General features: G+C 44.7%; 1 protein-coding gene across 1 annotated transcript in view; it reads right to left on the reverse strand.

Moving 5' to 3' along the window:
• LOC126456561 (glutamate receptor ionotropic, delta-1-like) overlaps positions 1-13,028 on the reverse strand; it is a 126,729-nt gene that overhangs the window by 64,066 nt on the left and 49,635 nt on the right. The window contains exons 5-6 of the mRNA XM_050092307.1: positions 6,112-6,159; positions 5,936-6,057 (exon numbers count right to left, since the gene is read on the reverse strand). Of these exons, the coding sequence (XP_049948264.1) occupies positions 5,936-6,057; positions 6,112-6,159 (170 nt within the window). The remainder of the gene's footprint in view (positions 1-5,935; positions 6,058-6,111; positions 6,160-13,028) is intronic.

Here is a 13,028-nt window from a genome sequence, read left to right on the forward strand (position 1 = left end):
ATCAATCAATTAATTACACGCCACCAGAAACCGCCATACCCATCCACTCCCACCCCCAGGTGACGTCGCGTGTTTTCCCCAGCCAGCATATGGATCTCCACGCCCTCCGCCTCGTCACACCTCCCCCACCTACCCTATTGGCGGGAATTTCGAAATTTGGAGGGAAACTAAAAAAAATTGTGAGAAATTCAAATTGGAAGGAATTTCTTCATCCGAAGGGTGTGCTGATGTACCAGCCAATGCCTACCCAGGAACTGGCGGGAAATTGGAATGGCGGTGCCCTTTCCTGGACTTGAATCACGGTGCTTCTGGGTGGAGAGCCCAAGTGCGCCCCTCAATACATGGAAACCATTTAGATGCAGGAGAAGAAGATTAGATTTGTGTACATTATTTATTTTGGTTGGGAAACTGAAGTAAATATCGGTATTAATTATATAATTAAACATAAGTATGGGTCCTAATTACACACCTATATGCATAACCTACACAAGGAGCGCCTAAAATCGTAATACAGCTCAAAACTTGACGATGTTATACAACTGGTGTTATGCTGCTAGGAAAAAAAATTCACAGTACCTTTCGAAACTAAAACATGCCAAAAATATGTGATTTACAAAGCAAGTTAATCACGTATAAGTTCAAAGAAAGCATTAATTTCAAAATCTGTTCCATAATTTATACAGCAATGTTTTATTATTCACTAGTTAACATTTGATCATCTGACTATAAAAACGTACGTAACTTCACACAAAAATTTTTCATATGCATAAAAATTGCAATTCTGCAAAATGTAAACAAAATTTCTGAGTCAAATTTTTTTAAGACGTTTATTCTTGTTCTGGTCTTATGTAAACTTTTTATCATCAGGAATATGATTTACAGTCTTTTTAAGAATCAAGTACACTTTATGTTAAATATGTAATTTGATAGCATTATTCAAGAATGTTAAGAACAATACAGGTATTACCAATACTAGTTCTTGGCGCCAAAGGAGGTCAGTTGTAATCTTGGGCCATCATGATATAGATCTCATTGTCAGTTATGAAAGTGTATGTTATACTGAACTCTTGTTCGCTCTTCGTTCGTTAATTGTTTTGTGGTTGGAAAGCTCTCAAAGGGCTTTGGAAAAGATGCTGTAGGAAATGGCGGGAGTAACATTGTTGTGACTACGTTTTTATCTGCGTTTCTAAATAAATTCGGAAAATGGTCAGGTGTTCGTTTTCTCATCTGCGTCTACAACCGCAACCCTTGACAATCAGCCTGCCGAGAACTACTGCCATAAGTGGAGTCTAATAAGATGAGTATTTTATTTTCTACACTGACATGATACTGTTTACCTTATCAATACATCAGAAGATCTAAGTTGCTACACTGAGAAAGAGAATGAACATCGATTTAAACTGAAAGTTAACAGCTGTTAAGTATATCTTTCACTAGGTGATCGACATAAGGTGTTCCACGCCATTGGTGAAAACAGTGGTTTCCAAACAGATGCGCTCTTCCAACGCAGGAATCACACCCTGTACAAGAAGGTCTCGGTAACGTGCAGATATCACGGCATACCTGACAGGCCCTCTGGGTGTATTCACTTCAAAACAAAAAGAAAGACAGATCAAGAAAGAAGGTGCTTGTGAATTCACACCACACTGTCACATACGGCGAGAGCAGTGGCTCTTCGTGCACAATACGCAGTTTAATATTACCCCAAATTAGGCAGCTCTGTGTACTGACTGCATCCTGTCATGTAAAATGTGCCTCGCCACTCCATAGAATACTGCCGGGCCACGTATCATCAACTTCGATCGGTGCCAGAAACCGAAGAGCAAATTCAGAACGTTGCTGCCGTTTATGATGTTCCTGTTATTGCACCGTCTGGATCTTGTACGGGTACCATCGTAAAATAGACCTCAAAAACTTTCTGTACTGTTGACCATGGGATGGCGAATACTCGTGACACTGCCCGACCAATATCACCACCAGGGACAAGTGCCATATGGTCAGTTACAGCAACAGCAACTTCATCTACACTCCTGGAAATGGAAAAAAGAACACATTGACACCGGTGTGTCAGACCCACCATACTTGCTCCGGACACTGCGAGAGGGCTGTACAAGCAATGATCACACGCACGGCACAGCGGACACACCAGGAACCGCGGTGTTGGCCGTCGAATGGCGCTAGCTGCGCAGCATTTGTGCACCGCCGCCGTCAGTGTCAGCCAGTTTGCCGTGGCATACGGAGCTCCATCGCAGTCTTTAACACTGGTAGCATGCCGCGACAGCGTGGACGTGAACCGTATGTGCAGTTGACGGACTTTGAGCGAGGGCGTATAGTGGGCATGCGGGAGGCCGGGTGGAAGTACCGCCGAATTGCTCAACACGTGGGGCGTGAGGTCCCCACAGTACATCGATGTTGTCGCCAGTGGTCGGCGGAAGGTGCACGTGCCCGTCGACCTGGGACCGGACCGCAGCGACGCACGGATGCACGCCAAGACCGTAGGATCCTACGCAGTGCCGTAGGGGACCGCACCGCCACTTCCCAGCAAATTAGGGACACTGTTGCTCCTGGGGTATCAGCGAGGACCATTCACAACCGTCTCCATGAAACTGGGCTACGGTCCCGCACACCGTTAGGCCATCTTCCGCTCACGCCCCAACATCGTGTAGCCCGCCTCCAGTGGTGTCCCGACAGGCGTGAATGGAGGGACGAATGGAGACGTGTCGTCTTCAGCGATGAGAGTCGCTTCTGCCTTGGTGCCAATGATGGTCGTATGCGTGTTTGGCGCCGTGCAGGTGAGCGCCACAATCAGGACTGCATACGACCGAGGCACACAGGGCCAACACCCGGCATCATGGTGTGGGGAGCGATCTCCTACACTGGCCGTACACCACTGGTGATCGTCGAGGGGACACTGAATAGTGCACGGTACATCCAAACCGTCATCGAACCCATCGTTCTACCATTCCTAGACCGGCAAAGGAACTTGCTGTTCCAACAGGACAATGCACGTCCGCATGTATCCCGTGCCACCCAACGTGCTCTAGAAGGTGTAAGTCAACTACCCTGGCCAGCAAGATCTCCAGATCTGTCCCCCATTGAGCATGTTTGGGACTGGATGAAGCGTCGTCTCACGTGGTCTGCACGTCCAGCACGAACGCTGGTCCAACTGAGGCGCCAGGTGGAAATGGCATGGCAAGGCGTTCCACAGGACTACATCCAGCATCTCTACGATCGTCTCCATGGGAGAATAGCAGCCTGCATTGCTGCGAAAGGTGGATATACACTGTACTAGTGCCGACATTGTGCATGCTCTGTTGCCTGTGTCTATGTGCCTGTGGTTCTGTCAGTGTGATCATGTGATGTATCTGACCCCAGGCATGTGTCAATAAAGTTTCCCCTTCCTGGGACAATGAATTCACGGTGTTCTTATTTCAATTTCCAGGAGTGTATAACTTCCACCAGGATAGGACGCCTTCCTCTTCCACATGCACACCAAGCTCATCAGTGTTTCCAAATTTCATTATCATATTCAGATGGTTCAAATGGCTCTAAGCACTATGGGAACCGCGCCGCTGCTACGGTCGCAGGTTCGAATCCTGGCTCGGGCATGAATGTGTGTGATGTCCTTTGGTTAGTTAGGTTTAAGTCGTTCTAAGTCTAGGGGACTGATGACCTCAGATGTTAAGACTGAAGCACCTAGAACCGCTCAGCCACAGCGGCCGGCATTATCATCTTCTTTAAACCGTGTAATGAGATCAGACTTCTCCTCAGTACTTTCAGTCCATGCAGTCAATGCAGCACTGTAATTGCTGCCGTTCACATAAAACAGTTCCACTAATGGCGCACGGTTTTTCTTCTCGATAAAAATACTGTTCACTCACGTATGGCTTCTAAAATGACCACGTGGATGTCACACACTCATAAAAACCGCGTAGAGCGCCAGATTTGCTCCTGGTGACCATAATTAGAACTAATGTTTTCTCCAGCGTAAATCGGTTCCACATTAACGCATTAGGATATCGACCAAGTTTCGCTCCCATACGATAATTACAGCCCACACTGGAACTCCATGAGTAGCTGCACTTTAACCCTAGAAGCGTACACCAGAGTCTCTCTGTTACTGTTCATGACCTCTGCACATACACAGCCCGCTGTCAGACCTAATCGAGGATGGACATTCGAATTTCTGAGACATTGTTTTTTGATTAACTTGACAGAAATATTTTTTAAGGGTTAATCTGACCCTGGTGTACACTCTGTGTAATTGTTGTGTAGCTGAGTGTGAAGTTCATTGACGTGAAAGTGGCACTTAGGAATGACATTTCAGTGACGTAAGATGTTATATGGGAAGCGTTGTTAAAAGAATTCAGTTGTGAAACTGACGTAAGAGACCTTCTTCATGACTTCATGTTGAAGCTTACATACCTCCAGAAGTTATGGACATTGGTGAAACTGATCAGTCTGGTGAATCTTTAGACAGCGGTGAAGGAGGTACAGTCGTCCACGGTAAGAATGGTCGCTGTTGGAACACAGTTGCCCCTGACAGAGGAGCCTGGCAGGTCGCTGATAACATCGTAGTCTATATTCCAAAGAGTATGGAAATAACGAATGAACAGTTTTGTAAATAACTGGGAGTACTTTAAAATATTCATAAAACGTGTGGAAATGGGCGTTTGGCGTCATTGCTCGGGAGGCCCCTTACGGGGCAGGTTCAAATGGTTCAAATGGCTCTGAGTACTATGGGACTTAACATCTGAGATCATCAGTTCCCTAGAACTTAGAACTACTTAAACCTAACTAACCTAAGGACATCACACACATGCATGCACGAGGCAGGATTCGAACCTGCGACCGTAGCGGTCGCGCGGTTCCAGACTGTAGCGCCTAGAACCGCTCGGCCACCCAGCCGGCTTACGGGGCAGGTCCGGCCGCCTTGGTGCAGGTCTTATTACATTCGACGCCACACTGGGCGACCTGCGCGCCGGATGGGGATGAAATGATGATAAAGACAACACACGACAGAATCCATGACCGGATAAAATCCCCGACCCAGCTGGGAATCGAACCAGGGCCTGTATGACGGCAATCCGTCACGTTGAGCACTCAGCTATCGGGGCGGACATGAAACATGTGCATTTCATTAAATGAATGACATCTTCACCCTATTAAATTGCTAATAAAGATGTGAAATAGTGATGTAACATCCAGAAAACCATCTGAAGATGAACCTGAAAGAGGTTCGAAAATCGCTTCATTGAATAATAAATAACTATTCAAAAAAGTGGCTGGTTACAATTTCATGTATTTACATACATACAAAAAAAGTCTTTAGAACTGGATCACTTCGCATTTCTTCGTTGAAAAGCTTCCATGACAGTTTTTACTTAGTCTCGGATATGGATGCATTAATACTAATATTGACTGGAAAAGTAAAAGGGAGAGGTGAAATAAACTTAGTTTCGTACACGAGTGTCCGATTTCACTACAAAAGATTCTATTTTAATGCAATTTCTCGGGCAAATGAAATGAAATGAGCCGATGGCATTGTTGGCCGGGAGGTCCCATGCGGGGAAGTTCGGCCGCCGGACTGCAAGTCCTTTAACGCCACTTCGGCGACTTGCGAGTCAATGGTGATGAAAGACACACAATACCCAGTCATCGCGAGGCAGAGAGAATCCCCGACCCCGCCGGAAATCGAACCCGGGACCTCGTGCGCGGGAAGCGAGAACGCTACCGCAAGACCACGAGCTGCGGACTCTCGGGCAAATAACCGAAGATCACAGTTACACTGGTGTACACTTCGTGTGACGATTTCAGTAGTGTAAACAACTAGGGTTAATTATAACCACCCGGTGCCATCTCAGATGTCAGTCAGTTCGTTACTGTGATGCAGGTGTGGTACCAGAACGGACCCGTCCCAGAGCAGAGACCTCACCTGGCGTTGAGGGAGCGCGCGACGAACTCCATGACGTCGATGAGGTTGCGGGCGTCGTCCGAGTCGTCGTCGACGCTGGCCGTCTTGAGGTCCTTGACGCCGCCCGCGCCGCCCACCGCCTCCTCCAGCGTCGCGGCGCCGCCCCCGGCCAGCACGTCCGGCGCCAAGCTGCCAGCCGCCGCCGCCGCGCTCGCATTCTTCACGCCAACCAGCAGCGGCAGTCCCTGGCGGCACAAGCGCGCTTTCATCCACATCTATACCTACTTAGATTACATTACATTAATTATTCATTCCATAGACCCATAAAATAGGGAATCCTCCTGCGTGTGGAACACGTCAGATAAACACATTACAAAAATGTAATTAGAAAAACTTGAGTTTCATTAATTTTTATGATCCTCACTGAATAAACAGTAAAATTATGTACATGAATTAAATTTAAACTTCTAATATTTACAGGTTTAATACTTACATCTGCTTTCATTAAATCCATCATTCAGACATTTGCTAGTTTCTTAGCTATTACGACCAAGCCATTGTCAAAAATTAAAGTAAATTATTCATTTCAGTGATCCTTAGTTAAGAACAGTCAGATTATGTACAAGATTTAAAATTAAACTTCCACTATTTACAGACTTGAGACTTACATCTGCTTTCCATACATCCATCATTCACACAGTAGGTAGTTACTTGGCTGTTACAACCAAGTACTGTCAAAAATTAAAGTATAATAAATTTTCGCTAAAATGGTCTACTGCAATTGTTGAGAAACTCATGGATGGAACAGGAGTTGGCCACCAAAAATTCTTTTAAATTATGTTTAAATTGTGTCTTGTCTGAAACTAAACTTTTAATGGTTGTTGGTAACTTATTGAAAATATCCTTTCTGGGTAAGAGTAAGTGATTTTAAATCTTTGTGTATATTGTTCTTATTGTTCTTCCTAGTAATGATACTGTGTACTAAGCAGTTAGTTGGAAAAAGGGATGTATTATTTACAAGAAACTTCATTAAGGAATTAATATACTGAGAAGCTGTGGTTAATATGCCCAATTTTTGAATAGGTTTCGACATGATGTTCTTGGATTTACACTACTCATTACTCTTATTATACGCTTCTGTACTCTAAAAATTTTTTCTCTGTTTGTGGAGTTATCCCAAAATATGATACCATATGACATAATGAAGTGAAAACAAACAAAATATGACAGTTTTTTTTATGTTTATATCTCCTATCTCTGACAACATTCGCATTACAAACACAGACTTGTTTAGGAACTTTAGCAGTTCATTAGTATGTTGTTCGCAACTGAATTTATTATCAAGTTGTAATCCCAAGAATTTTACACTCTCAACTTCTCCTATTTCCATGTCATCATATTTTATACACACACCAGAAGGAAATCTCTTCAAAGTTCTGAACTGCATATAGTGGGTCTTTTCAAAGTTTAATAACAGTGAATTGCTATGAACCACTTATTAATGTCAGCAAAAATTTGATTAGCTGCCCTTTCTAAATTTATATTTGATTTACTATTTATTGCAATGTTTGTATCATCTGAAAATAAGACAAACTTGGCATCTGGTAATGTAACAGATAACAGGTCATTAATATACACAAGAAACAGTAGTAGAGCTAGTATAGAACCTTAGGGAACACCACATGTAATTTCTTCCCAGTCGGATGATGTCTGATTGCCTACTGCTGAAGTGTTACGTAATGACACCCTTTGTTTTCTATTAGTAAGATATGACTGAAACCACTTTGCAGCACTACCAGTGACGCCATAATATTTTAATTTACTTAAAAGAATGCTGTGATTCACACAGTCAAACGCCTTCGACAGATCACAGAATATGCCAGTTGCCACTAATTTGTTGTCCAATGAATTAAGGACATTTTCGCTGTAAGTGTAAATAGCTTTCTCAATATCAGAACCCTTCCGAAACCCAAACTGTGACTTTGACAGTATGTTATTTTCACTAAGGTGCTTAGTAGACACATGAACATAACCTTTTCAAAGATTTTTGAAAAATCTGGCAAAAGTGGGATCGGTCGGTAATTTGACTTCATTTCTTTGTCCCCTTGACTACAAGTCACATTTAAGTGCCTGGCAGAGGGTTCATCGAACCACCTTCACAATAATTCTCTATTATTCCAATCTCGAACAGAACGCAGAAAAAACGAACTCTTATATCTTTCCGTGCGAGCTCTGATTTCCCTTATTTTATTATGGTGATCGTTTCTCCATATGTAGCTGGGCATCAACAAAATATTTTTGCAGTCGGAGGGCCGGCCGAAGTGGCCGTGCGGTTAAAGGCGCTGCAGTCTGGAACCGCAAGCCCGCAACGGTCGCAGGTTCGAATCCTGCCTCGGGCATGGATGTTTGTGATGTCCTTAGGTTAGTTAGGTTTAACTAGTTCTAAGTTCTAGGGGACTAATGACCTCAGCAGTTGAGTCCCATAGTGCTCAGAGCCATTTGAACCATTTTTTTGCAGTCGGACGAGAACGTTGGTGATTGATTGCGTGAGAAGATTTCGCCACAACGAAAAACGCCTTTGTTTTAACCGTGTCTCCCCCAAATCCTGTATGATCTCAGTGACATTAGCCCCTCCCCTCCCTCCCCCTCTCCTGTTTCGCGATAATACAACACGTGCTGCCCTTCTATGAACTTTCTCGATGTACTCCGCTACTCCTATCTGGTAAGGATCTCACACCGCGCAGCAGTATTCTAAAAGAGAACGGTGTAATTCCTAGGTATTTAGATGAATTTGCCTTTAGATTTGACTGATTTATCGTGTAACCGAAGTTTAACGGATTCCTTTTAGCACTCATGTGGATGACCTCACACTTTTCGGTATTTAAGGTCAATTGCCAATTTTTGCACCATACAGATATCTTTTCTCAATCGTTTTGCAATTTGTTTTGATCTTCTGATGACTTTACTACACGATAAACGACAGCATAATCTGCAAACAACCCAAGACGGCAGCTCAGGTCGTCTCCTAAGTCGTTTATATACACTATGTGATCAAAAGTATCCGGACACCCCCAAAAACATACGTTTTTCATATTAGGTGCATTGTGCTGCCACCTACTGCCAGGTACTCTATATCAGCGACCTCAGTAGTCATTGGACATCGTGAGAGAGCAGAATGGGGCGCTCCGCGGAACTCACGGACTTCGAACGTGGTCAAGCGATTGGGTGTTACTTGTGTCATACGTCTTTACGCGAGATTTCCACACTCGTAAACATCCCTTAGTCCCCTGTTTCCGATGTGATACTGAAGTGTAAACGTGAAGGGACACGTACAGCACAAAAGCGTACAGGCCGACCTCGTCTGTTGACTCAGAGAGACCGCCGACAGTTGAAGAGGGGTCGTAATGTGTGATAAGCAAACTCTATCCAGACCATCACACAAGAATTCCAAACTGCATCATGATCCTCTGCAAGTACCATGACAGCTAGGCGGGAGGAGAGAAAACTTGGATTTCGTGCTCGAGTGGCTGCTCATTAGCCACACATCACGGCGTAAATGCCAAACGACGCCTCGTTTGGTGTAAGGAGCGTAAACATTGGGACGAGTGAACAGTGGAAAAATGTTGTGTGGAGTGACGAATCACGGTACACAATGTGGCGATCCGATGGCAGGTTGTGGGTATGGCGAATGCTCGGTGAACGTCATCTGCCAGCGTATGTAGTCCCGACAGTAAAATTCGGAGACGATGGTGTTATGGTGTGGTCGTGTTTTTCATGGAGGGGGCTTGCACCCCTTTTTGTTTTGCGTGGCTCTATCATAGCACAGGCCTTCATTGATGTTTTAAGCACCTTCATGCTTCCCACTGTTGAAGAGCAATTCGGGGATTCGGGGATGGGGATTGCATCTTTCAACACGATCCAGCACCTGTTCATAATGCCTGTGGTGGAGTGGTTACACGACAATAACATCCCTGTAATGGACTGGCCTGCACAGAGTCCTGACTTGAATCCTATAGAATACCTTTGGGATGTTTTGGAACGCCGACTTCGTGCCAGGCCTCACCGACCGACATCGATACTTCCCCTCAGTGCAGCACTTCGTGAATAATGCGCTGCCATTACCCAAGAAACCTTCCAGCACCTGATTGAACGTATGCCTTCGAGAGTGGAAGCTGTCATCAAGGCTAAGGGTGGGCCAACACCATACTGAGTTCCATCATCACCGCTGGAAGGCGTCACGAACTTTTAAGCCGTTTTCAGCCGGGTGTCCAGATACTTTTTTCACATATTGTAGATAAGGAAATAGCAGAGGGCCTATCACACTTCCTTGGGGATCGCCAAAAGTCACTTCTGTTTTACTCGATGTCTTTCCGTCAGTTTCCACGAACTCTGACCTCTCTCACAGGGTATCGCGAATCCACTAGCATAACTGATACGATATTCCACGAACAACCAGTTTGATTACAAGCCGCTTGTCGGGTACAGTGGAAAATGCCTTCTGGGAATCTAGAAATACGTAATCAGTTTGAAATCCTTTGTCAACAGCACTCAACACTTCGTGTGAGTAAAGAGCTAGTTGTGTTTCGCAAGAAGGATATTTTCTAAATCCCTGTTGACTGTCTGCCAATAGACCGTTCACTTCGAGGTAATTGATAATGTTCGAACACAGTATATGTTCCAAAACTCTGCTGCCCCATTACCATTAATGATATGGGCTCTAATTTAGTGAATTTCTCTTACTGCCTTTCTTGACTATTGGTGTGACATGTGCAACTTTCAAGTGTTTGCCTATGGATCTTTCGTCGAGCGAGCGGTTGTATACGATCGTGAAGTATGGAGTTATTTTTAAGTATGGGGTTATTGCTTCAGCATACTCTGAAAGGAACCTAAGTGGATCGGAAGACTTGCTTCTATTAAGTGGTTTAAGTTGCTTCACTACTCCCAGGATATCTATGTGTAAGTTACTCATGTTGGCAGCTGTTCTTGCTTCGAATTCTGGAATATATACTTCGTCATCTTTGGCAAACTACTTTCGGAAGGCTGTGTTTACTAACTCTGCTTTGGCAGCACTATCGTCAATAATATTTCTATTGCTATCACGCATAGAAGGCATTTATCGTGTCTTGCCGCTAGCATACTTTACACACGACCAGAATCTCTTTGTAGCGAATCATCCGCAATCGACATTCACTATAACTGCTATTTTTTATATAACTTCGGGCAGTTTTCTCAAGTATCTCCTGTATAACAAGATTCAATGATAACATGTCTTTCCCTAGTTCAGAAGAATTATAGGACCTGTTGAATGAAATGAGAACTCTAATGAGTGTAGAACATGAACTGAGAGGAAGCAAAAAGAAGATGAAAGTAAAGAGACAGAAAGTAAACTGACAGAAATGATATTAGCGACGAACTCAACATCAAAACTAGTGACCACGAAGCAGACAAAGTTAAGGAATTCTGCTACCTTGGAAGCGAACTAACACACGACGCACGAAACAAGAAAGACACTAAAAGCGAAGTGCCACAGGCGAAAAGGGCATTCCTGCACATGATAAGTCTGCTACTATGAAACATCGGCCTTAACCTGAGGAAGAAATTCCTGGGAAAGCGATTTTGGACACAGAATCAAATGGTAGTGATTCATGTACTGTCGGAAAACTGGAAAAGATAGCATCGAAACGTTTGAGACGTGGTGCTACAGTACGATGTTGAAAATTAGGATTACTGATAGGAGGCGAGGGCGTTTGCACCACTTATGGACAAGGGACTGAATCGCTAACCATGAGAGCAACATGAATTCAGATGTCCGGTAAATACGTCTAAACACACTCTACGACAGAAAAAAAGACGCACCACGAATGAATTATCGGAATCGGACGGTTCGGTACATGCGATGCACATTTACAGACAAACAAATGACCACAAATTCATAAAAATTGGATGATTCTTTCAAGAGAAAGATCTACACAAGTTGAGCAAGTCAGAAACGCGTTGGTCCATCTCTGACCCTGATGCAAGCAGTTATTCGGCTTGACATTGATGAATAGAGTTGTCGCACGTCCTCCTTAGACATATCGTACCAAAGTCCAACTGGAGGGTTAGGTCGTCAAAATCAGGACATGATTGGAGGGCCCTGCCAACGCTTCTCAATTGGGGTGATATCTGGAGACCTTGGTGGTCAAGGTAGGGTTTAGCAAGCATGGCGAAAAGCAGTAGAAACTCTCACGGTGTGCTGGCGGGCGTTATGGTACGGAAACGTAATCCCAGGACGGTTTTCCATGAAGGGCGACAAGGCGGGAGTGTTGGGACAACCTATGTTCTACGCCAAAGTGCCATTATCCAAGATGGCGGCGATGACGTCATCCAAGGTGGCGCATTTTGGCAGTAAGTTTGAAGTTTGGCTTCAAGATAGGCCAATTGGGCTACCTCCACTAACTTAACACCCACCCTCCTCTCCCCTCCCCCAGGAGAACGGTGGGAAGTTCAAATTCCAACAGGAGAATGCATCACACCACGGTTGTCTCTACTAACCTAAGAAAATCGCGGGAAGATAGGTCACATGGGCTACCTCCACTAACCTAAGCCATCCTACTGCCACCTCTTCCTAGAAACTGGTGCCAAGTTTGAATTTTGGTGGTAAAGAAAGGTCTACTAACCTAAGGAAAAGGCGTGAAAGAAAGAACACTTGGACTACCTCCACTAACCTAAATCACCCGACCGCCACCTCTTCCTAGGGATTGATGGGAAAAGGAATCAGCCTGCACTGGGCTACTGGAAAGAGGAAGGAGTGTACTTTATTTATTTCGGAACAATTCAAACTTTCCACCAAAATCCGCCATCTTGGATGACGTCACAGACGCCATCTTGGATGATGTCATCGCCGCCATCTTGGATAACGGCACTTTGGCGTAGAACATAGGTTGTCCCAATACTAACGAGGCGCAAAATATCGCCGACCTACCGCTCTGCTGCAAGGGTGAGCGGATGACAATCAAAGAGGTTATACTGTGAAATGAAAAGGCACCCCAGACCATCACTCGGGGCTGTCGAGCCATATGGCGGGCGACAGTAAGGTTCGTATCCCACCACTGTCGACGACGCCTTCAAAGCT

This window comes from Schistocerca serialis, chromosome 2 (assembly GCF_023864345.2).
Source record: "Schistocerca serialis cubense isolate TAMUIC-IGC-003099 chromosome 2, iqSchSeri2.2, whole genome shotgun sequence".
Taxonomy (NCBI): domain Eukaryota; kingdom Metazoa; phylum Arthropoda; class Insecta; order Orthoptera; family Acrididae; genus Schistocerca; species Schistocerca serialis.